Below are 26481 nucleotides of genomic sequence, written 5' to 3' on the forward strand. Positions count from 1 at the left end.
TGTGTCCAGTAGCTAGCATATAATGGCAGTGTTCAAAATTGGGCACAATGTTTTTTGTTTGTTGGTCCTACCAGATCTGCAATAAATGTTTTAGCTGGTGTATCCCTCTGTCCTTTGACTGTTGATGAGTGTGACTGTCTGGTTCAGGTCTCAGGCAACCAATGACTGTCATGATTGATTATTCATTGTAATTTACTCTTTAGTGCCATCTGTTCAGTACCTGATAGAGCAGACCTAGAAGACGTGTGCATTCATTTCAACGCCCCAGGACAGTCCATTCACTTTGGTCTGTGAAAATCATGTGATGAAATCCTGCAATATCAGTGCTGCAGTCGCCCCAAATAGCAAGCAATGTAATAGCTGGCAGTGGAATCCAAGCCTGGGTGGCCAGCGGAATGCCTGGAGCTGCTGATGGCAGAGCAGTAGTTAACTACAGCTTGTTTTGAACAATATAATTTTGAAACAGTAAAATGTAGACAAATTAACCACACTTGTATGGACATTTTAAATTTGACTATCTATATATACTACTGTTCAAAAAGTTTTGGGTCACATAGAAATGCCCTTGTTTTTGAAAGAAAATTACATTTTTTGTCCATTTAAAATAACATCAAATTGATCAGAAATACCGTGTAGACATTGTTAATGTTGTAAGTGACTATTGTAGCTGGAAACGGCATATTTTTTATGAAATATCTATGTAGGTGTACAGAGGCCCATTATCTGCAAACATCACTGGTGTTCCAATGGCACGTTGTGTTAGCTAATCCAAGTTTATCATTTTAAAAGGCTAATTGATCATTAGAAAACCCTTTTGTAATTATGTTAGCACACCTGAAAACTATTGTGCTGTTTAAAGAATCAATAAAACTGGCCTTTTTTAGACTAGTTGAGTATCTGGAGCATCAGCATTTGTTGGTTCGATTACAGGCTCAAAATGGCCATAAACAAAGAACTTTCTTCTGAAACTCATCAGTCTATTCTTGTTCTGAGAAATTAACGCTATTCCATGTGAGAAATTGCCAAGAAACTGAAGATCTCATACAACGCTGTGTACTACTTCCTTCACAGAACAGCGCAAACTGGCTCTAACCAGAATAGAGGAGTGGGAGGCCCCGGTGCCCAACTGACCAAGTACATTAGAGTGTCTAGTTTGAGAAACAGACGCCTCACACGTCCTCAACTGGCAGCTTCATTAAATATTACCCGCAAAACACCAGTCTCAACATCAACAGTGAAGAGGCGACTCCGGGATGCTGGCCTTCTAGGCAGAGTTGCAAAGAAAAAGCTATATCTCAGACTGGCCAATAAAAATTAAAGATTAAGATGGGCAAAAGAACACAGACACTGGACTCTGCCTAGAAAGCCGGCATCCCGGAGTTGCCTCTTCACTGTTGACGTTGAGACTGGTGTTTTGCGGGTACTAATTAATGAATTTTCCCTTGATGTCAAGCAAAGAGGCACTGAGTTTGAAGGTAGGCCTTGAAATAGGTACACCTCCAATTCACTCAAATTATGTAAATTAGCCTAAGAGAAGCTTCTAAAGCCATGACATAATTTTGTGGAATTTTCCAAGCTGTTTAAAGGCACAGTCAACTTAGTGTACTTCTGACCCACTGGAATCGTGATACAGTGAATTATAAGTGAAATAATCTGTCTGTAAACAATTGTTGGAAATATTACATGTGTCATTGTTACGCTTGTTGATTGAAGGATGTGCGTGGTAGGCGAACATTTTACTTTTATTAAAATGAACATTGACAAAACAACAAAATACAAAAATGAACTTAAAGTTCTGCAGGCTACACAGCAGCAATACAAAATCAAGATCCCACAAACAAAGGTGGGAAAAAGGCTGCCTACGTATGATCCCCAATCAGAGTCAATGATAGACAGCTGCCTCTGATTGGGAACCATACCCGGCCAACAAAGAAATAGAAAAACTAGAATGCCCACCCAAATCACACCCTGACCTAACCAAATAGAGAAATGAAAAGGCTCTCTAAGGTCAGGGCGTGACAGTCATGCACAAAGTAGATGTCCTGACCGACTTCCCAAAACTGTAGTTTGTTAACAAGAAATTTGTGGAGTGGTTGAAAAACGAGTTTTAATGACTCCAACCTAAGTGTATGAAAACTTCCAACTTCAACTGTATACACCGAAAATACCAAACATTATGAACACCTAGGGCTGTTGCGGTGACTGTATTACTGCCACACTGGCGGTCACGAGTCATGACCGCAGTCAAATTCCACATGACCGTTTAGTCACGGTAACTAGGCTTCTCCAAGCTCTGATGCTGCTGATGGTCATTTGCAGTCTACCAAACTTGCTAACTGCCTGGTACTCAGCACTATATTGTCCCTTCAATCACTCTGACATCAATGCAAATGTGTTAAAAAATCAAGTCAAACACTTCATGAGAGCCCATGAGCAGCATATCCTGAGGCTGCATTTATTGTAGCTGGGAACTTTAACAAAGCAAATCTGAGGAAAATGCTGCCAAAGTTCTATCAACACATTGCCTGTAGTAGTCGTACTTCAAAATCTCTTGACCATTGTTACTCTCCCTTCCGGACAGGCTAAAAGGCCCTCCCCTGCCCTCCCTTTGGCAAATCAGGTCACGATTCCATTCTGCTCCACCATTCCTATAGGCAGAAACTCAAACAGAAAGTACCCGTGCTAAGATCTATTCAACCCTTGTCTGACCAATCGGAATCCATGCTTCAAGATTGTTTTGATCACACGGGCTGGGATATGTTCTGGGTTGTCTCTGAGAATAAGAATTGACGTATGCACTGACACGGTGACTGAGTTCATCAGGAAGTGTATAGGCGATGTTGTTCCCACTGTGACTATTAAAACCTACCTAAATCAAAAACCGTTGATAGATGGCAGCATTCGTGCAAAACTGAAAATGCAAACCACCTTATTTAACCACAGGAAGGTGACTGGGAATATGATCGAATACACCTTCTTCGCCCGCTTTGAGGATACCACCGTGCCGCCGACACGGGCCGCTCCCGAGGACTGTGAGCTCTCGTTAAAAGAATTTCATGGCTACAGACGTGAGTGCTATGGGTCGGTACTCATTTAGGCAGGTTACCTTTGTGTTCTTGGGCACAGGGACTATGGTGGTCTGCTTAAAACATGTTGGTATTACAGACTCAGACAGGGAGAGATTGAAAATGTTAGTGAAGACACTTGCCAGTTGGTCAGCGCATGCTCGGAGTACACGTCCTGGTAATTCATATAGCCCTGCTGCCTTGTGAATGTTGACCTGTTTAAAGGTCTTACTCACATCGGCTGTGGAGAGTGTGATCACATAGTCATCCGGAACAGCTGATGGTCTCATGCATGTTTCAGTGTTACTTGCCTCGAAGCGTGCATAGAAGTTATTTAGCTCGTCTGGTAGGCTCATGTCACTGGGCAGCTCTCGGCTGTGCTTCCCTTTGTTGTCATTAATTGTTTACTAGCCCTGCCACATCCGACTAGCATCGGAGCCGGTGTAGGATGATTCCATCTTAGTCCTGTATTGATGCTTTGCCTGTTTGATGGTTCGTCGGAGGGCATAGCGGGACTTCTTATAAGCTTCCGGGTTAGAGTGCCTCTCCTTGAAAGCGGCAGCTCTACCCTTTAGCTCAGTGCAAATGTTGCCTGTAATCCATGGCTTCTGGTTGGGGTATGTACAGTCACTGTGGGGACGACTTCCTCGATGCACTTATTGATAAAGCCAGTGACTGATGTGGTGTACTCCTCAATGCCATCGGAATAATCCCAGAACATATTCCAGTCTGTGCTAGCAAAACAGTCCTGTAGTTTAGCATCTCCTTCATCTGACCACTTTTTTCCTGCTTCTAAGCAGGAATCAGGAGTGATTCGTTTTGTGTTGTTAGATTTTACTGCACTGTTGGAACTAGGAAATAGCATACACCTGCAGTAACATTTACTAAATATGTGTATATAAAATTTGATTTGAATTCAAAACATGTAGCCCAACAAATGATATAAATTAAGCATATAGGAGTACCTATTTCTTTGTTAACCTCTCACCACAGAATAGCCGCATGTCCGCACTCCCTCGGAAATAATTTGGAGAAAATATCCTTTCTATTTTATTCAGCTGTGTCACGACTCCCACCGAAGTCGGTCCCTCTCCTTGTTCGGGCGGCGTTCGGCGGTCGACGTCACCGGTCTTCTAGCCATCGCCGCTCCACCTTTCATTTTCCATTTGTTTTGTCTTGTTTTCCCGCACACCTGGTTTACATCCCCTCATTACTCTACGTGTATATATCCTCTGTTCCCCCATGTCTGTGTGTGGTATTGTTCGTTCGTTATATGTGTGACGCTACAGGCTGGTTTTGCGCCGGGTATTGTTGTAAGCCGTGGTTTTGTTATTTGTACCTATTTGTGTAATTTGTGCGCTATCGCTTTTTCCCTTGGGCCGGAGTGTTGTGACGCAGTTGCGTCCAGCTGTTTTCCTCTGCCTGAATAAAGTGTGCCTGTTCACTCATCTCTGCTCTCCTGCACCTGACTTCCTTCGACCAGTTGCGCACACTCTGACAAGCTGTGTTCAATTGTATTCTTATAAAATAATATCACAGAATTCTAAGAAAATCTTGTCTGCTAAATGAACTTGTGTAGCCCACAGCCAAATGGCATAGCAGATCAGGACCTAACATAAAGACAACTCAGAGTATGCTCTTCTGAAATAGACAACATTTTCTTCATATCATGTTTCTTTAGACCTGTCTAAAATAAATCATTGATTTATTATGATGGTGTAGGCTATATTAAATGGATTTATTAGACATTTCAAATTGTAGATATTCCAAAGGGCTGCGTCAGTGGCTTGTAGGCTATGTGTGGAAACCAGGAGATGGTAAACGTGTTTATGTTAATTAATTGACTCATTTCAATTAATTAGCATTTCACAGTGATGCTGGCCCATGTTGACTCCAATGCTTCCCACAGTTGTCAAGTTTGCTGGATGTCCTTTGATTGGTGGATCTTTCTTGATACACACGGGAAACTGGTGAGCGTGAAAAACCCAGCAGAGTTGCAGTTCTTGACACAAACTGGTGCGCCTGACACCTACTACCATACCCCGTTCAAAGGCACATACATTTTTTGTCTTGCCCATTCACCATCTGAATAGCACACATACACCACAATCCATGTCTCAATTGTCGCAAGGCTTGAAAATCCTTCTTTAACCTGTCTCCTCCTCTTCATCAACACTGATTGAAGTGGATTTAACAAGTGACATCAATAGGGGATCATAGCTTTCACCTGCATTCACTTGGTTAGTCTATGTCATGGAAAGAGCAGGTGTCCTTAATGTTTTTTTTATACTCTTTGTATATACAGTGCATTCGGAAAGTATTCAGATCCTTTGACTTTTTCAAATCAAATCAAATCCAATTTTATTGGTCACATACACATGGTTAGCAGATGTTAATGCGAGTGTAGCGAAATGCTTGTGCTTCTAGTTCCGACCATGCAGTAATATCTAACAAGTAATCTAACAATTTCACAACAACTACCTTATACACTCAAGTGTAAAGGAATGAATAAGAATATGTACATATAAATATATGGATGAGCGATGGCCGAACGGCATAGGCAAGATGCAGTAGATAGTATAGAGTACAGTATATACATATGAGATGAGTAATGTATGGTATGTAAACATTATATAAAGTGGCATTGTTTAAAGTGACTAGTAATACATTTATTACATCCAATTTGTAATTATTAAAGTGGCTAGAGATTTGAGTAAGTATGTTGGCAGCAGCAACTCAATGTTAGTGATGGCTGTTTAACAGTCTGATGGCCTTGAGATAGAAGCTGTTTTTCGGTCCCAGCTTTGATGCAGCTGTACTGACCTCGCCTTCTGGATGATAGCAGGGTGAACAGGCAGTGGCTCGGGTGGTTTTTGTCCTTGATGATCTTTTTGCCTTCCCGTGATATCGGGTGGTGTAGGTGTCCTGGAGGGCAGGTAGTTTGCCCCCACTGATGCGTTGTGCAGACCTCACTACCCCCTGGAGAGCCTTGCGGTTGTGGGCGGAGCAGTTGCCATACCAGGCTGTGATACAGCCCGACAGGATGCTCTCGATTGTGCATCTGTAAAAGTTTGTGAGTGTTTTCGGTGACAAGCCGAATTTCTTCAGCCTCCTGAGGTTGAAGAGGCGCTGCTGTGCCTTCTTCACCACGTTGTCTGTGTGGGTGGACCATTTCAGTTTGTCCGTGATGTGTACTCCGAGGAACTTAAAACTTTCCACCTTCTCTACTACTGTCCCTTCGATGTGGATAGGGGGGTGCTCCCTCTACTGTTTCCTGAAGTCCACGATCTTCTACTTTGTTCGTTGACGTTGAGTGTGAGGTTGTTTTCCTGACACCACACTCCGAGGGCCCTCACCTCCTCCCTGTAGGCCGTCTCGTTGTTGTTGGTAATCAAGCCTACCACTGTAATGTCGTCTGCAAACTTGATGATTGAGTTGGGGGCGTGCATGGCCACGCAGTCATGGGTGAACAGGGAGTACAGGAGAGGGCTGAGAATGCACCCTTGTGAGGCCCCAGTGTTGAGGATCAGCGGGGTGGAGATGTTGTTTCTTACCCTCACCCCCTGGGGGCGGCCTGTCAGGAAGTCCAGGACCCAATTGCACAGGGCGGGGTCGAGACCCAAGGTCTCGAGCTTAATGACGAGTTTGGAGGGCACTATGGTGTTAAATGCTGAGCTGTAGTCAATGAACAGCATTCTTACACAGGTATTCCTCTTGTCCAGATGGGTTAGGGCATGAAAACCTGCCCACATTTTGTTACATTATAACCTTATTCTAAAATGTATTAAAATTGTCCCCCCCCATCAATCTACACACAATACCCCATAATGACAAACCAAAAATAGGTTTTTAGAACTTTTTGCATATGTATTTAAAAAAATAAATAAAATGTCACATTTACATAAGTATTCAGACCCTTCACTCAGTACTTTGTTGAAGCACCTTTGGCAGCAATAACAGCATTGAGGCTTCTTGGGTATGACACTACAAACTTGGCACACCTGTATTTGGTGAATTTCTCCCATTCATCTCTGCAGATCCTTTCAAGCTCTGTCAATTTGGATGGGGAACGTTGCTGCACAGCTATATTCAGGTGTCTCCAGAGATGTTTGATCGGGTTCAAGTCTGGGCTCTGGCTGGGCCACTCACAGACATTCAGAGACTTGTTTTGAAGCCACTCTTGCTTTGTATTTTCTGTGTGCTTAAGGTCGTTGTCCTGTTGGAAGGTGAACCTTCGCCCCAGTCTGAGCTTCTGTGCACTCTAGAGCATGCTTTCATCAAGGATCTCTCTGTCCTTTGCTCCATTCATATTTCCCTTGATCCTGACTAGTCTCCCAGTCCCTGCTGCTGAAAAACATCCCCACAGCATGATGCTGCCACCACCATGCTTCACCGTAGGGATGGTGCCAGGTTTCCTTCAGATGTGATATTTGGCATTCAGGCCAAAGGGTTCAATCTTGGTTTCATCAGACCAGAGAATCTTGTTTCTCATGGTCTGAGAGTTCTTTAGGTGCCTTTTGGCAAACTCCAAGCGGGCTTCCATGTGCCTTTTACTGAGGAGTGACTCCTGTCTGGCCACTCTACCATAAAAGCCTGATTGGTGGAGTGCTGCAGAGATGGTTGTCCTTCTGGAAAGTTCTCCCATTTCCACAGAGGAATTCTGGAGCTCTGTCAGAGTGACCATCAGGTTCTTGGTCACCTCCCTGACCAAGGCCCTTCTCCCCCGATTGCTCAGTTTGTCCAGGCGGCCAGCTCTAGGAAGAGTCTTGGTGGGTCCAAACTTCTTCCATTTAAGAATGACGGAGGCCACTTTGTCTTGTAGGTGTGTTCTTGCGGAGACCACTGTGTTCTTGCGTACCTTCAATGCTGCAGACATTTTTTGCTACCCTTCCCCAGATCTGTGCCTCGACACAACCCTGGACAATTCTTTCAACCTTATTGCTTGGTTTTTGCTCTGACATGCACTGTCAACTGTGAGACCTTATAGACAGGTATGTGCCTTTCCAAATCATGTCCAATCAATCGAATTTACCACAGGTGGACTCCAATCAAGTTGTAGAAACATCTCAAAGATAATCAATGGAAACAGGATGGATCTGAGCTCAATTTTGAGTCTCATAGCAAAGTGTCTGAATACTTATGTTAATAAGGTATTTCTGTTTTTATTTGTAATACATTTGCAAATACGTCTTAAAACCTGTTTGCGCTTTGTCATTCTGGGGTATTGTGTGTACAATGATGAGGGAATTAATATATTTAATACATTTTGGAATGTAGCATAAGGCTGTAACATAACAAAATGTGGAAAAGGGAAGGGTTCTGAATACTTTCTGAATGCACTGTATATTACAAAAACACGCCGTAATGGACAGGTCTACACTGGTTGAAATACATCTCTTTTGCAAGGATGTACACAATACACATACTGTAAGGGGTGCGTACTGGCGGCAGAGAAGTCAGAAGCAGGAGAGCAAAAACTGTTTCCAACGGCTCAGTTTAATAATAAAAACCCACCGGAAAACAGAACAATCAATAAACGAGTACAAAACCCGACACACACCAGTTAAAACGTGCACAAATCAAATCAAATCAAATCAAATTTATTTATATAGCCCTTCGTACATCAGCTGAAATCTCAAAGTGCTGTACAAGAAACCCAGCCTAAAACCCCAAACAGCAAGCAATGCATGTGAAAGAAGCACGGTGGCTGGGAAAAACTCCCTAGGAAAAACTCCTGAGAAAGGCCAAAAACCTAGGAAGAAACCTAGAGAGGAACCAGGCTATGAGGGGTGGCCAGTCCTCTTCTGGCTGTGCCGGGTGGATATTATAACAGAACATGGTCAAGATGTTAAAATGTTCGGAAATGACCAGAATGGTCAAATAATAATAATCATAGTAATTGTCGAGGGTGCAACAAGCACGTCCGGTGAACAGGTCAGGGTTCCGTAGCCGCAGGCAGAACAGTTGAAACTGGAGCAGCAGCATGGCCAGGTGGACTGGGGACAGCAAGGAGTCATCATGCCAGGTAGTCCTAGGGCTCAGGTCCTCCGAGAGAAAGAAAGAAAGAAAGAAAGAAAGAAAGAAAGAGAGAGAGAATTAGAGAGAGCATATTTACATTCACACAGGACACCGGATAAGACAAGAGAATACTCCAGATGTAACAGACTGACCCTAGCCCCCCGACACATAAACTACTGCAGCATAAATACTGGAGGCTGAGACAGGAGGGATCAGAAGACACTGTGGCCCCATCCGATGATACCCCCGGACAGGGCCAAACAGGCAGGATATAACCCCACCCACTTTGCCAAAGCACAGCCCCCACACCACTAGAGGGATATCTACAACCACCAACTTACCGTCCGAAGACAAGGCCGAGTATAGCCCACAAAGATGTCCGCCACGGCACAACCCAAGGGGGGGGCGCCAACCCAGACAGGAAGACCACGTCAGTGGCTCAACCTACTCAAGTGACGCACCCCTCCCATGGACGGCATGGAAGAACACCAGTAAGTCAGTGACTCAGCCCCTGTAAAAGGGTTAGAGGCAGAGAATCCCAGTGGGAAGAGGGGAACCGACAAGGCAGAGACAGCAAGGGCGGTTCGTTGCTCCAGCCTTTCCGTTCACCTTCACACTCCTGGGCCAGACTATACTTAATCATAGGACCTACTGAAGAGATAAGTCTTCAGTAAAGACTTAAAGGTTGAGACTGAGTCTGCGTCTCTCACATGGGTAGGCAGACCATTCCATAAAAATGGAGCTCTATAGGAGAAAGCCCTACCTCCAGCCGTTTGCTTAGAAATTCTAGGGACAATTAGGAGGCCTGCGTCTTGTGACCGTAGCGTACGTGTAGGTATGTACGGCAGGACCAAATCGGAAAGATAGGTAGGAGCAAGCCCATGTAATGCTTTGTAGGTTAGCAGTAAAACCTTGAAATCAGCCCTTGCCTTAACAGGAAGCCAGTGTAGGGAAGCTAGCACTGGAGTAATATGACAAGCATTTACAATAAACAATTCCGGACAAGGACATGGGGGGAACAGAGGGTTAAATACACAACATGTAATGAATGGAATTGGAACCAGGTGTGTGTGAAGACAAGACAAAACCAATGGAACAATTTAAGATGGATCGGCGATGGCTAGAAGACCGGTGACGTCAACCGCCGAACGTCGCCCGAACAAGGAAAGGGACCGACTTCGGAGGAAGTCGTGACACATACTGTATGTTGAACCATACATCGTCTCCCGGTTTACCCAGTTCAAACAAGATTCCAATCTTTGTTCTGAATCTAACCCACTGTTCTCATGAAGGTTAGAATGGATTGGTTAACAGCAGGAACAACAAGATGTTTCCTCAACCCATTATAGTCTTCTGTTTCTCTATTAGCTGTGTAGGGGGCTGTTTGATCCTTAGCACCATGTGTTTCTCCCTTTTTCTCTCCTCAACTCTGGAATTGTCTGTGTGTGTGTGTTTCTCTCTGTTACTCTCCTCAACACTAATTGCTACTTTCTCTTTGATCTCCTCTGCTGTGAGGTGGCTCTCTGGACCTACTGAGTTTCTCTCTCTCTCTTAACTTCCCCCTCTCATGTGTGTGTTTAAATAAACAAATTGTTGCATAAGAATTCTTATTCAATTAATATTTTTTTGGTCTTGCAGTCTTTTGTCTTTCTGTCAGAGAGTTGTACTTGTTCTATTTCTGATTCTGTTTAGATCTTTAGACAACGTTGACATTTGTTTGTGTTCAATTGGAATCCTGAATGAATTAGTTACCACGGAAACTCATAATTATTGTATGATATGGGCCTTAGGGGAAGAGAGGGGGAGAGATGGAAGACATACAGGTTTAATACTGTATGTTTCATTTGTGTAACAAGCTTTAGGATTGTCTGTTTGTTTTAACTGAATGAATGTACATTGAAATGTGATGGGACTGTGGTTTATAGCTGAACAAACACACACACACCTGTGTCTGTGCATACAATAATCTACAGTAATGAAAATGTGGTCCAGCATGCTATGGGCTTATGGAAATGCTTAACCCAATAATACCCCCCCTCATACCAGTTCACAACTCCAGCTGTCGAAGCCACTTACTGGTGAAAAGCAGGAGAGAACGGGGTGACGGGCTGGCTTATATAACATCCTGCTTACATTATTCTGAGAGCAGAGCAGCGTATAGCCTGCACCTGGAAAAACTTCACGCTTTGAGTGTGTGTGTGTGTGTGACAGGCGACGGGTTGTGATTTCTTGTCCCCCTCGTTGATCCGAGCGCTCGTGTGCATCGAGGGATCACATATTAGCACTAGTTGTCTGTGTGTGTGTCTATATCTTTGCGTGCAGCAGCCCACCATGGCAAGATGGTCTCTGTGATATTTAGAATTGATTCATTATCTCCACCTCCCACGATACCTAATCTCTCTCTCGTCGTTTCCCTGTCTCTCTCTCTTTCCTTCCTTCCTTCCTTCCTTCCTTCCTTCCTTCCTTCCTTCCTTCCTTCCTTCCTTCCTTCCTTCCTTCCTTCCTTCCTTCCTTCCTTCCTTCCTTCCCACTCACAATCCCATTATTTAGGGCTATATCTCATGGCCAGACAGTATAATAAACATCACAATCTATGTAGGTCAGTTTGGCTAACCTAACTCTCTCTCTCTCTGTGACTGTGTGTTTTTGGTGGCAGTGACAAAGGTGGTGGCTACACAGGTAAACATGATCACCTGTGTATGGCTCAGTTAGCGTGACTTTCTCTCGCTCCCTCTCTGTCTGCAGCGTCGTAACGGTGTGGTTGTGGCTGCATCCTCTATCCAGCGTCTGAGTCACAAGCGTCTGATGGCCACCTTCCAGGTGGCGGCTGAGAGAGGGGAGCAGGACCTGTATCGCTGCGTCACAGAGTCCACCCGCGGAGCTGCTGTGTCTAACTTTGCCGAGCTCATCGTCAGAGGTATAGTACGGCCAGTCCGTATAGTCAGGTTTTGATTGAAAAGAGTCCTGTACCACTGCACCACACACCACCTTCCCGATGACACCTCCAACCCACCATGACACCTAGCTACCATTCTGGGATCTCTTAGCGCCCTCCTCCATACAGTATGTTCTACCTCCTTTCCCACCCAACCACTTCCAACAGCTTCTCCTACTGTGAGACATGCACACAAGCACTCACTCACTGGCACCCTTAGTCAATCACACACACGCACACACGCACAAACACACATGTTAAAATGCACACACACATGAACTCAGCAAAAAAAGAAACGTCCTCTCACTGTCAACTGCGTTTATTTTCAGCAAACTTAACATGTGTAAATATTTGTATGAACATAACAAGATTCAACAACTGAGACATAAACTACCACAGACATGTGACTAACAGAAATGGAATAATGTGTCCCTGAACAAAGGGGAGGTCAAAATCAAAAGTAACAGTCAGTATCTGGTGTGGCCACCAGCTGCATTAAGTACTGCAGTGCATCTCCTCCTCATGAACTGCACCAGATTTGCCAGTTCTTGCTGTGAGATGTTACCCCACTCTTCCACCAAGGCACCTGCAAGTTCCCGGACATTTCTGGGGGGAATGGCCCTAGCCCTCACCCTCCGATCCAACAGGTCCCAGACGCCACAATGGGATTGAAATTTGGGCTCTTCGCTGGCCATGGCAGAACACTGACATTCCTGTCTTTCAGGAAATCACCCACAGAACGAGCAGTATGGCTGGTGGCATTGTCATGCTGGAGGGTCATGGCAGGATGAGCCTGCATGAAGGGTACCACATGAGGGAGGAGGATGTCTTCCCTGTAACACGCAGCGTTGAGATTGCCTGCAATGACAACAAGCTCAGTCCAATGATGCTGTGACACATCGCCCCAGACCATGACGGACCCTCCACCTCCAAGTCGATCCTGCTCCAGAGTACAGACCTCGGTGTAACGCTCATTCCTTCAATGATAAACGCGAATCCGAACATCACCCTTGGTGAGACAAAACCGCGACTCGTCAGACAAGAGCACTTTTTGCTAGTCCTGTCTGGTCCAGCGACGATGGGTTTGTGCCCATAGGCGACGTTGTTGCCAGTGATGTCTGGTGAGGACCTGCCTTACAACAGGCCTACAAGCCCTCAGTCCAGCCTCTCTCAGCCTATTGCGGACAGTCTGAGCACTGATGGAGGGATTGTGCATTCCTGGTGTAACTCGGGCAGTACAGGATGTAGTTGCCATCCTGTACCTGTTCCACAGGTGTGATGTTCGGAGGTACTGATCCTGTGCAGGTGTTGTTACACGTGGTCTGCCACTGCGAGGACAATCAACTGTCCGTCCTGTCTCCCTGTAGCGCTGTCTTAGGCGTCTCACAGTACAGACGTTACAATTTATTGCCCTGGCCACATCTGCAGTCCTCATGCCTCCTTGCAGCATGCCTAAGGCACGTTCACGCAGATGAGCAGGGACCCTGGCCATATTTCTTTTGGTGTTTTTCAGAGTCAATCGAAAGGCCTTTTTTAGTGTCCTAAGTTTTCATAACTGTGACCTTAATTGCCTACCGTCTGTAAGCTGTTAGTTTCTTAACGACCGTTCCACAGGTGCATGCTCATTAATTGTTTGGTTCATTGAACAAGCATGGGAAACAGTGTTTAAACCCTTTACAATGAAGATCTGTGAAGTTAGTTTGATTTTTGCGAATCATCTTTGAAAGACAGGGTCCTGAAAAAGGGACGTTTCTTTTTTTGCCGAGTTTACATAGGAAATATGTTCTGAACTAACAAAACGTCTCTCATATCTCTCCTGTATATTGGGGAAACACGTGGAAACAATGTATTCTTACATCTATATGTCATTTACTCTGTGTCATTGTGTAAACATTGTTTTTCCCTATACATGTTGCTGTAATGAGGTGTCCTCGCTTGATGAGGGTCGTGTGTGTGTGTGTGTGTGTGTGTGTGTGTGTGTGTGTGTGTGTGTGTGTGTGTGTGTGTGTGTGTGCGTGCGTGCGTGCGTGCGTGCGTGCGTGCGTGCGTGCGTGCGTGCGTGCGTGTGTATGTCTCTTTGTCTAACGCTGAAAGGACAGGCAGCTTTACTCACGCAATCACTCATGCAAATAATTCACATTCATTATGGTGAAAATTAAACATTCCCTTCCCTTCAAGTGCCTCTCGGAAATCATAATCTGAAAGTGATTAAAAGATTGTGTGAGTCAACGCTCTAGCCGAGCAGAAATAACACTAGGGAAATTATAAAACAAGAAATGTACGAAACATGAAAAACCCTTGACTTCCCTTTTCTGTGCGAGAGAAGATAATTATTGCTTATTCTATGGCAATTCTGATTTTTTTTTTTTTGCGTTCTGTAAAAATTCACAAAGTGATGATGGACTGTGCGTGTCTGTATTGTACTGTTTTAATTAGTCTCACTGGTAAACAACCGTACAACTATGGATCATTGTATTTCATTTGTATCTCTGTTCATTTGACAGCAACCAATGGTGTTTTTATAATGAGCGGGGTTACATAGAGGGTTTCTATCATTATATGTCATTGCTGATAGAAACGAGGAGTTGACAAACTGTAGACACAGTAATACTAGTGCATTGTCTCAGTTATCTTGTTAACTGTATATTGTGTTAGATAAAAGGTTCTACTACTGTAAATGACAACATCACACTGTACCGTGTGTAAAATTTAAAAAAAATGTAACCCTCCACTTTACCCTTGCATGCACTCACTCAGTCACTCAAAACTCTTCTGTATAACACTGTACCCGCCCCTCTCCCCTTTCACCCTGGCAGTGCCCCCCACCCCCATCGCTCCACCCCAGCTGCTCCGGGCTGGCCCCACCTACCTGATCATCCAACTCAACACCAACTCCATCGTGGGAGACGGCCCCGTGATCCGTCGCGAGATCGAGTACCGCGCCAGCCAATCACCATGGTCGGAGACACATGGCGTGGGCTCGCTCACTTATAAGGTGTGTGTGTGTGTGTGTGTGTGTGTGTGTGTGTGTGTGTGTGTGTGTGTGTGTGTGTGCGTGCGTGCGTGCGTGCAAAATCATTGATTGTTAAGAATTATTACAAGTTCTTATTTAAAAAAAGGTTGTTATTAAATAACTCTCAATTACAAAAACATCATTGTTGATTTTATTTTAAATGCAATTCATGTCTTTGCTAAATAAAAGAAAACATGTTTCTCCTCTACTCTATTGTAAGGTGTGGCATCTGGAGCCGGACACAGAGTACCGTATCAGTGTTTTACTAACCCGGCCAGGGGAGGGAGGCACAGGGGCGCCTGGACCCCCCCTGGTCAGCAGAACCAAGTGTGCAGGTGAGTTAAAGGGGTTGAACAGGTCTAAACCCAAACCTAGCTTCTGTTCTATTCTGTTCTACTCTATTCCATCACTTCAACCTTATTCATCCCTTCAGGAACGGCATTGATAGATCACAAATAATAACATCCTCCATAACAGAAGGACAACAACATTCAAACACATACTCTAATGGCCTGCTGTCCACCGGTTGAGAGGATGTGTGTGGATTACAGTGCTCAGTGGCTGATATATATGTAGGTGCCTCTTTAGAAGCCGGTGTGTATGCATGGACAGGTACACAAATAAGAATTTGTTCTTAACTGACTTGCCTAGTTAAATAAAGGTTAAATAAAAAAATACCAAAAAATGTAATTATACAGTAGAATGAACAACCTGCAGCCTACTCTCCGACACTTACATGTGCTAAACTCCCCCTCGCACACACACACACACACACACACACACACACACACACACACACACACACACACACACACACACACACACACACACACACAGACACACACACACACACACACACACACACTTATCTGCACTTACCCTCCCCAGCACTCAGTGCTTATCTTTATGAAACAGCTCTCTGTAGATGTGTCAAGTGGACCGACATGACGCCTTGTCATCTATCATAGTCTCTGATCCCTCCTGTCATGAGGCTCCAGTCGCCCACCTCCTGTCTGCTCCCCATGCCCAGATGTGAGCCTCGATATCTGGGAAGAGAGAGCAAAGAGAGCCCCAGTGACACTACATTCTCTAGATCAGGGGTGTAAAACTCATTTTGCCCCGGGGGCCACATTCGGTCTTCAACGAGGTCCGGAGGGCCGCACTGGATATTGGTTATATTTCCGTGCTGTCAAAATGTAACCAAAATAGTCCTCTATCCATTGTTTTGGGAATTTTCAATGTGATTATTAGCAAGCTGAACAGTCAAGAAACTGTATTTACATTTACATTTAAGTCATTTAGCAGACGCTCTTATCCAGAGCGACTTACAAATTGGTGCATTCACCTATAATATCCAGTAGAACAAACACTTTACAATAGTGCATCTAAATCCTTTAAGGGGGGGGGGGGGGGGTTAGAAGGATTACTTTATCCTATCCCAGGTATTCCTTAAAGAGGTGGGGTTTCAGGTGTCTCCGGAAGGTGGTGATTGACTCCGCTGTCCTGGCATCGTGAGGGAGATTGTTCCACCATTGGGGTGCCAGAGCGGCGAACAGTTTTGACTGGGCTGAGCGGGAACTGTGCTTCCTCAGAGGTAGGGAGGCGAGCAGGCCAGAGGTGGATGAACGCAGTGCCCTTGTTTGGGTGTAGGGCCTGATCAGAGCCTGAAGGTACGGAGGTGCCGTTCCCCTCACAGCTCCGTAGGCAAGCACCATGGTCTTGTAGCGGATGCGAGCTTCAACTGGAAGCCAGTGGAGAGAGAGGAGGAGCGGGGTGACGTGAGAGAACTTGGGAAGGTTGAACACCAGACGGGCTGCGGCGTTCTGGATGAGTTGTAGGGGTTTGATGGCACAGGCAGGGAGCCCAGCCAACAGCGAGTTGCAGTAATCCAGACGGGAGATGACAAGTGCCTGGATTAGGACCTGCGCCGCTTCCTGTGTGAGGCAGGGTCGTACTCTGCGAATGTTGTAGAGCATGAACCTACAGGATCGGGTCACCGCCTTGATGTTAGTGGAGAACGACAGGGTGTTGTCCAGGATCACGCCAAGGTTCTTAGCACTCTGTATGTAATATGTATGTAATACATTTTAAAGTATATTTTAAAGCATATTGAGTTTGTTGTCTAATATACAGTACCAATCAAATATTTGGACACACCTACTCATTCAAGGGTTTTTCTTTATTTATACTATTTTCTACATTGAATGATGTGAAGACATCAAAACTATGAAATAACACATATGGAATCATGTAGTAACCAAAAAAGTGCTAAACAAATCAAAATATATTTTAGATTTTAGATTCTTCAAAGTAGCCACCCTATGCCTTGATGACAGCTTTGCACACTCTTGGCATTGTCTCTACCAGCTTCATGAGGTAGTCACCTGGAATGCTTTTCCAACAGTCTTGAAGGAGTTCCCATATACTGTATGCTGAGCACTTGTTGGCTGCTTTTCCTTCACTCTGCGGTCCAACTGCACTTGAAGAAACTTTCAAAGTTCTTGAAATGTTCCGCATTGACTGACCTTCATGTCTTAAAGTAATAATGGACTGTCGTTTCTCTTTGCTTATTTGAGCTGTTCTTGACATAATATGGACTTGGGGTATTTTATTAAATAGGGCTATCTTCTGTATATCAACCCTACCTTGTCACATCACACTGACTGGCTGAAATATATTTGGATTTTTTTACACACTTTATTTTGTTACTACATGATTCCATATGTGTTATTTCATAGTTTTGATGTCTTCACTATTATTCTACAATGTAGAATACCACATATGTAATAATGTAGTAACCAAAAAAGTGTTAAACACATTAAAATGTATTTTATATTTAATATTCTTCAAAGTAGCCACCCTTTGCCTTGATGACAACTTTGCACACTCTTGGCATTCTCTCAACCAGCTTCATAAGGTAGTCAACTGGAATGCATTTCGATTAACAGGTGTGCCTTGTTAAAAGTTAATTTGTGGAATTTCTTTTTAACCTCCTTAACCGCCCATTTTTTCAATTTCCGCCTAAAATGACATACTCAAATCAAACTGCCTGTAGCTCAGGCCCTGAAGCAAGGATATGCATATTCTTGGTACCATTTCAAAGGAAATACTTTGAAGTTTGTGGAAATGTAAGAGAATATAACACAATAGATCTGATAAAAGACAATACAAAGAAAAAACGAACCATTCTTTTGTATTTTTTTGTATCACCATCTTTGAAATGCAAGAGAAAGGCCATGATGTATTATTCCAGCCCAGGTGCAATTTACATTTCGGCCACTGGATGGCAGCAGTGTATGTACAAAGTTTTAGACTGATTCAATGAACCATTGCATTTCTGTTTAAAATGTTGTGTAAAGACTTCCCAAATGTGCCTAATTTGTTTATTAATAGCTTTTCATGTTCAAAATTGCGCACTCTCCTCAAACAATAGCATGGTATTATTTCACTGTAATAGCTACTGTAAATTGGACAGTGCAGTTAGATTAACCTCTCTGGGCCAGTGGGACGCCTACTCAACAGCCAGTGGAATCCCGTGGCGCGTTATTCAAATACCTTAGAAATGCTATTACTTCAATTTCTCAAACATATGACTATTTTACAGCATTTTAAAGACAAGACTCTCATTAATCTAACCACACTGTCCGATTTCAAAAAGGCTTTACAACGAAAGCAAAACATTAGATTGTGTCAGCAGAGTACCCAGCCAGAAATAATCAGACACCCATTTTTCAAGCTAGCATATAATGTCACATAAACCCAAACCACAGCTAAATGCAGCACTAACCTTTGATGATCTTCATCAGATGACAATCCTAGGACATTATGTTATACAATACATGCATGTTTTGTTCAATCAAGTTCATATTTATATCAAAAACCAGCTTTTTACATTAGCATGTGACTAGCATGTGACTAGCATTCCCACCGAACACTTCCGGTGAATTTACTAAATTACTCACGATAAACGTTCACAAAAAACATAACAATTATTTTAAGAATTATAGATACAGAACTCCTTTGTGCACTCGCTATGTCCGATTTTAAATTAGCTTTTCGGTGAAAGCACATTTTGCAATATTCTGAGTAGATAGCCCATCACAGGCTAGCTATTTTGATACCCACAAAGTGTGGTACTCACCAAACTCCGATTTACTATTAGAAAAGTTTGATTACCTTTGGTGTTCTTCATCAGAATGCACTCCCAGGACTTCTACTTCAATAACAAATGTTGGTTTGGTCCCAAATAATCCATAGTTATATCCAAATAGCGGCGTTTTGTTCGTGCGTTCAAGACACTATCCAAAGGGTAAATAAGGGTGACGCGTCAAAATATTCCATTACCGTACTTCGAAGCATGTCAACCGCTGTTTAAAATCTATTTTTATGCCAATTTTCTTGTAAAAAAGCGATAATATTCCGACCGGGAGTGGTTGTTTTCGTTCAAAGAGAGAGAAAGTAAACATGGTGTCAGCTCGGGCACACGCCTCCAGTCTCATTGTCCTCAGATCGACCACTTACAAAATGCGCTAATGTTTTTCAGCCAGGGCCTGCAAAGCCACCATTCAGCTTTCTGGCGCCTTCTGAGAGCCTATGGGAGCGTTAGAAAATGTCACGTCATGCCAGAGATCCCCTGTTTTGGTTAGAGATGATCAAGAAGGCCATGAAATGGTCAGAGAGAGCGCTTCCTGTTTGGAATCTTCTCAGGTTTTGGCCTGCCAAATGAGTTCTGTTATACTCACAGACACCATTCAAACAGTTTTAGAAACTTTAGGGTGTTTTCTATCCAAATCAAACAATTATATGCATATTCTAGTTACTGGGCAGGAGTAGTAACCAGATTAAATCGGGTACGTTTTTTATCCGGCCGTGCAAATACTGCCCCCTATCCCCAACAGGTTAACAAGAATTTAAGCTTTCTGACAATATCAGATAAGTCTATGTCCCGGGAAATTTTCTTGTTACTTACAACCTCATGCTAATCGCATTAGCCTACATTAGCTCAACCGTCCCATGGAAGGGACACCGATTCCAAAGAAGTTTCCTTAATGCGTTTGAGCCAATCAGTTGTGTTCTGACAAGTTAGGGGGGGTATACAAAAGATAGCCCTATTTGGTAAAAGACCAAGTCCATATTATGGCAAGAACAGCTCAGGCTTTAAATGTTTTTATTTATTTAACCTTTATTTAACCAGGCAAGTCAGTTAAGAACAAATTTTTATTTACCAGACGGCCTACACCGGTCAAACCCGGACGACGCTGTGCCAATTGTGCGCCGTCCGATGGGACTCTCAATCACGGCCACAAAGAGAACAGTCCATCGTTACTTTAAGACATGGTCAGTCAATGCGGAAAATTTCAAGAACTTTGAATGTTTCTTCAATTGTGGTCGCAAAAACCATCAAGCGCTATGATGAAGCTGGCTCTCATGAGGACAGCCACAGGAAAGGAAGACCCAGAGTTACGTCTGCTGCAGAGGATGTTCATTAGAGTTACCAGCCTCAGAAATTGCAGCCCAAATAAATGCTTCACAGAGTTCAAGTGACACACATCTCCACATCAACTGTTCAGAGGGGACTACGTGAATCAGGCCATGTTTGAATTGCTGCAAAGAAAATAAATCATTACTAATAGACAACAATAAGAAGAAGAGACTTGGCTTGGGCCAAGAAACACATGCAATGGACATTAGACTGGTGGAATTGTGTCCTTTGGTCTGATACGTCCAAATTTAAGATTTTGGTTCCAACCGCTGTGGCTTTGTGAGACGCAGTGTAGCTGAATGGATGATTTCCACATGTGTGCTTCCCACCGTAAAGCATGGAGGAGGAGGCTTGATTGTGTGATGGTGTGGAGGTGCTTTGCTGGTGACACTGTCAGTGATTTATTTAGAATTCAAGGCACACTTAACCTGCATGGCATTCTGCAGTGATACGCCATCCCATCTAGTTTGTTCTTCGTGGGACTATCATTTGTTTTTCAACAGGACAAAGACCCAAGACACACCTCCAGGCTGCGTAAGGACAATTTGATCAAGAAGGAGAGTGATGGAGTGCTACATCAGATGGCCTGGCCTCCATAATCACCTGACCTCAACCCAATTGAGATGAGTTGGATCGCAGAGTGAAGAAAAAGCAGCCAACAAGTGCTCAGCATATGTGGGAACTCCTTAAAGACTGTTGGAAAAGCATTCCTCATAAAGCTGGTTGAGACAGTGCCAAGAGTGTGCACAGCTGTCATTAAGGCAAAGGGTGGCTACTTTGAAGAATCTCAAATATGAAATATATTTGGATTTGTTTAACACTTTTTTGGTTACTACATGATTTCATATGTGTTAGTTCATAGTTGTGATGTCTTTACTATTATTTTACAATGTAGAAAATAGTCAAAATTAAGAAATACCCTTGAATGAGTAGGTGTGTCCAAACTTTTGACTGGTATTGTAAATATATACAGTGCAATTGGAAACTATTCAGACCCCTTGACTTTTTCCACATTTTGTTACGTTACAGCCTTATTCTAAAATGATTAAATAAAACATTTTCCTCATCAATCTACACACAATACCCCATAATGCCAAAGCGAAAACAGGTTTTTAGAAATGTTTGCAAATGAATAAAAAAATCCAAAACAGAAATACCTTATTTACATAAGTATTTGGAGTCTTTGCTATGAGGCTTGAAATTTAGCTCAGGTCCATCCTGTTTCCATTGATAATTCTTGAGATGTTTCTACAACTTGGAGGCCACCTGTGGTAAATTCAATTGATTGGAAATGATTTAGAAAGGCACACACCTGTCTATATAGGGGTAGAAGGACCTTGGTCAGTGTGGTGACCAAGACCCCGATGGTCACTCAGACAGAGCACCACAGTTCCTGGAACCTTCCAGGCCTTTATGGTAGAGTGGCCAGATTGAAGCCACTATTCAGTAAAAGGCACACAACAGCCCACTTGGAGTTTGCCAAAAGGCACCTAAGGGAATCTCAGACCATGAGAAACAAGATTCTCTGGTCTGATGAAACCAAGATTTAACTCTTTGGACTGAATGCCATGCATCACATCTGCAGGAAATCTGGCACCATCCCTACAGTGAAGCATTTTGGTGGCAGCGTCATGCTGTGGGGATGTTTTTCAGTGACAGGGACTGGGAGAAGAGTCAGGATTGAGGGAAAGATGAACCTTGATGAAAAGCTGCCCCAGAGTGCTTAGGACCACAGACTGGGGCGAAAGTTCACCTTCCAACAGGACAACAACCCTAAGCACACAGCCAAGACAACGCAGGAGTGGCTTTGGGACAAGTCTCTGAATGTCCTTGAGTGGCACAGCCAGAGCCTGGATTTGAACCCCATCGAACAACTCCGGACAGACCTGGAAATAGCTGTGCAGCGACGCTCCCTGTCTAACCTTGAGAATATCTGTGTAGAATGGGAGAAACTCCCCAAATACAGGTGTGCTAAGTTTGTAGCATCATTCCCCAGAAGACTCAATGCTGTAATCACTGCCGAAGGTTCTTCAACAAAGTACTGAGTAAAGGGTCTGAATACTTATGTAACTGTTATATTTCAGTTAAAAAATGTTTATACATTTGCAAAAATTCTCCCTAAAACTGTTTTTGCTTTGTTATTATGGGGTATTGTGAGAATATTGAGGAAATGTTTTTTTTTAATTATTATTAATTTTAGAATAAGGCTGTAAAAGTAACAAAATGTCTGAATACTTTCCAAATGCACTGTGTAGATATATAAAATAAAATAAATATAGAGTAAAATATATATAACTACCCGCGGGCTGGATTGGACACTCATGCTCTAGATCAAGCTGTCTCATATCCCCTCTTCCTGTCCAGCACAGAACGTTTTGGGCTAGAAACAGGAAACGACAGCAGCCCGTGCCTGAAGAACATGTTCATCTAATTACCTTCAGTTAATCTGGTGCTTTTTTAAGAATATGTTTTAATACACCTACGTCCCCAGAAAGAAGGCTTTTGATGAATCCTTCTCAAGTTTTAACTGATGTAGAATAGCAATCGGGGTAGGAAATAATTTCACTATTCGAATAGTATCATGAATTTTTGTCGGATATTCAAAATACATGTGCTTTTTAAAGTTACGTTTTTAACCTGAGCAATGCTGTGCGAGGGAGAGGCTGAGGCTCTATTGCTACAGCTGTGGAGGTTCCGTGCCGGTGAAATGGGAGCGAGTAGATGGAGGCAGAGAGAGAGATGCTACTCGGCTACAGCCAAGACTACCTAACTTGTAGCAGCCACGTTGTTAATCATCCCATATAACAGTGCCTGTCTTGACTGGAGTAGCCTAGATAAGCTAGCTAGCTAGCAAAAATGAATGCTCACACTAGTATTTGAATACTAACGTCTGATATTCTAATAAATTATTCTCAGTGTGTATTTCAGACATGTCACCAGTTTACCTCACTCATTGCAGGAGAACAAAGAAGAGTACAACATCTCTGGCTGCAATCTTTGGTCTTTTGGGGAGGCACATTGGGCAAATTGGAAACAGGCAGATTTTTTTTCCTGACATGACACGACTAGACCGTTCCCTCCCTCCATCTCTCCCCCCTGGGGGCATAGATGTGTATCACCCAGCTTCTTCCTACAAACGTCAGAGGCTTTAACCTCTCTTAACCCATGACAGTGACTCAATGATGGGTCCAACTGGCACTGCCAGACCTCTCCTCCATCCATCCATCCCTCCCTCCTTCCTCTCCCTCCTGATGCTGGGATTGTATCTGTAACACCGTGTGACCTGTAGGTCGGAGTAGAGCGAGGCTGATTGTGTTCATAACAACAGTTGACCCCTGGTGAGAAGATGTCCTCTTTGTTAGTTCACTGACATGGTTTATGACGAGAGGGAAAAGGAGGAAGATGGAAGGAGAGAGGAGATGAGCTGGAGCCAGCAGAGCCCAGAAGGGGGCTGACAACCAGTCTGACATACCCCTCCACGCCATCCACCCCTCCGTCCACCCTCCTCTCTCTCCCGCCCCTGGCTTGTCCCTTTGATTAGTCTCATCAACCTGAGTCTGTGGGCCTGGATGTCTGTCGGCTGCCGTGGTGTTTGTGTGGGCTGCGAGGGGGTGTGCTGCTGGACAGACAAACCGACAGAGACGGCGAGGGCAGCCTGGGTGGGTGGTAGTGTGATTAATCTAATAATGAGCCATGATTTCATAGAGCAGCCTTCCTAATGGGGTTCTCATCTTCATCCCAAATGGCATATAGTGCTCTCCTTTTGACCAGGTCCCAGTAGTGCACTATTGGAGGGAATAGGTTCTACCTTAGCAGCATCTGTGACTGCAGTCTGGCAGATATGGTCCTGTTGGACATCATCATGACAGGGACACAGGGAACCGTCACCCCAGTCTCACACATGGCATCAGTAATTAGCAAGTTCCATATCCCATCATCTCAGCTAATAGGGCATCGCCTTTGGATCTGGAGCTGAGCAGCCTGTGCTCTGTAAGAATTAAAGGATGCGTGAGATTATATTAATAATGTGTTATTGTTGTACATCGCTCCCTTCTCCTCCCTTCTTCCCAGTCTCTCCAGGGTGTTTTTAATCTTTATCCAGTTTCCTGTGGTGAGTTTAGAAAGTAATCATCTAACCAACCGTCTGTCTATTTCTCCTTATCTTTCTATTTTTCTTCATCACTCCATCTCACACTGTCTTTCTTTCTCTGTCTCTCTCTCTTTCTTTCTCTCCCTCTGGCTCGTTCTCCCACCCACCCCTCTTCCCTTCCATCTCCCCCTCCCTCTCTCCTCCCTCCATCTCTCCATCTCTCCATCAGAGCCTATGCGTGCATTGCGAGGCCTCACAGCGACAGAGATTCAGCCTCGTCAACTAACCTTACAGTGGGAACCTATGGGCTACAACCTGACACGCTGCCATACCTACTCTGTCTCTCTCTGCTACCGCTACTCCACGCCTGCAGGGGGCAGCGCAGGGAACAACGCCACAGTGAGGGAGTGTCTCTCTGTGGAGAGGAACCAATCACACTTCACCCTGAGGGACCTGCCCCCGTTCCGATCCGTCCACGTCCGGCTGGCGCTGGAAAACCCAGAAGGCAAGAAGGAGAGCAGGGAGGTCACCTTTCAAACTGAGGAGGACAGTAAGTGGACTCTATTACCCAACATGCATTGTAAAGTTATAGTCTAGGGCAAGAAGATGAGCAGAGAGGTCACCTTCCAGACCGAGGAGGACAGTGAATGGACTTTATTACCTAGAATGCATTGTAATTGATATGAAACCCAGAGTGTTGGACCCAGTAGTGGTCAATGCAGTGACTAACCTACATAACAATGTATTGAGTAGTGGAATCAGATCCAATTTAAGTGGCAGGACCCAATTCATTGATTGGCATTTTTACAGTGGTTTGATAGATATAAAAATATTGTTATTACTTTCTATATAATCAAGGTTGTACAACCGACTATACTTTCCTCACTGAGTAGCTTGAAGTAGGCATATAAGTATTGTATAATTGTGTGCTGGGTACACTATGATTGTGTGCTGGGTACACTAAGTTATCCTGCCTCCAGTGACTAAATACAGTAAGAGGGCGAAAAAACACATATTGACTTGCAAAATAAGCAGGATCAGCATAACTAAATGGAAGATAAGCCTTTTAAATGAAAGCAGATTAAAAATTAATCAGTCAGTCAGAGTCATGGCCACCAGCGAAATGGTGAAATTATTTTGCTTGTTTTTTCTCCTAACACGTTCCTGTATACAACAGTGGATTAAGCACATTTTAATATACATTTCCCCTAGATGGATTGAAGATGTAGGTCAGAGAAAATGTACTATGCAATGAAACATTGCTCACAGCAGTTCTTGACCCATGAGAGAGAGGAGAGAGAGAGAGACAATGAAACATTGCTCACAGCAGTTCTTCACCCATGAGAGAGGAGAGAAAGAGAGAAAGACAGAGAGACAGAGAGAAAGAGAGAGCGAGCAAGGTTACAGTACAATATATTTTATGAGTATGAAATTGGCTGCGTTTGGAAACCTCCAAATTGCAAGGTCCTCCCATGAGTTTGAGGACAATGCGCTCCTGCAATATAATGTAATATATTTCATAGTCATTTGAACAGCAGCACTTGGAGAGAGAGGGAGGGAGAGGGGGAGAGAGAGAGAGAGAGACTCTCCACTATCTTCACCTTCCAGAGCTCTCTTTGGGCAAGAGAAAATAATGAAAAAGACTACAGGGAGACCTAATAAAATTACATCTGTTTTTTTGGCACAAACCCACACGTACGGATGCACAGATTCAACCCAGAGTTCATGAGTCCCAGACAACCACAAGCCATTATTCATCTCTAGGGCTTGTTGAACTTTCCCAACTCTGTCCCTGAACCTATCAACTGTGTCTTCAACATATGCACGGCCTCGTGAATAATGCCCTGATAATAATGCCCTGATTTTACAGGCCTCTAT

General features: G+C 43.8%; 1 protein-coding gene across 12 annotated transcripts in view; it reads left to right on the plus strand.

The window, feature by feature from the left end:
* The window catches only part of LOC115175712 (receptor-type tyrosine-protein phosphatase U), a 326202-nt gene that overhangs the window by 217880 nt on the left and 81841 nt on the right, over positions 1-26481 (plus strand). For all 12 annotated transcript variants that reach the window (XM_029735166.1, XM_029735170.1, XM_029735167.1 and 9 more), the window contains exons 6-9: positions 11829-12000; positions 14835-15013; positions 15252-15366; positions 24833-25153. In XM_029735166.1, the coding sequence (XP_029591026.1) occupies positions 11829-12000; positions 14835-15013; positions 15252-15366; positions 24833-25153 (787 nt within the window). The remainder of the gene's footprint in view (positions 1-11828; positions 12001-14834; positions 15014-15251; positions 15367-24832; positions 25154-26481) is intronic.

This window comes from Salmo trutta, chromosome 36 (genome assembly GCF_901001165.1).
Source record: "Salmo trutta chromosome 36, fSalTru1.1, whole genome shotgun sequence".
Lineage (NCBI taxonomy): Eukaryota > Metazoa > Chordata > Actinopteri > Salmoniformes > Salmonidae > Salmo > Salmo trutta.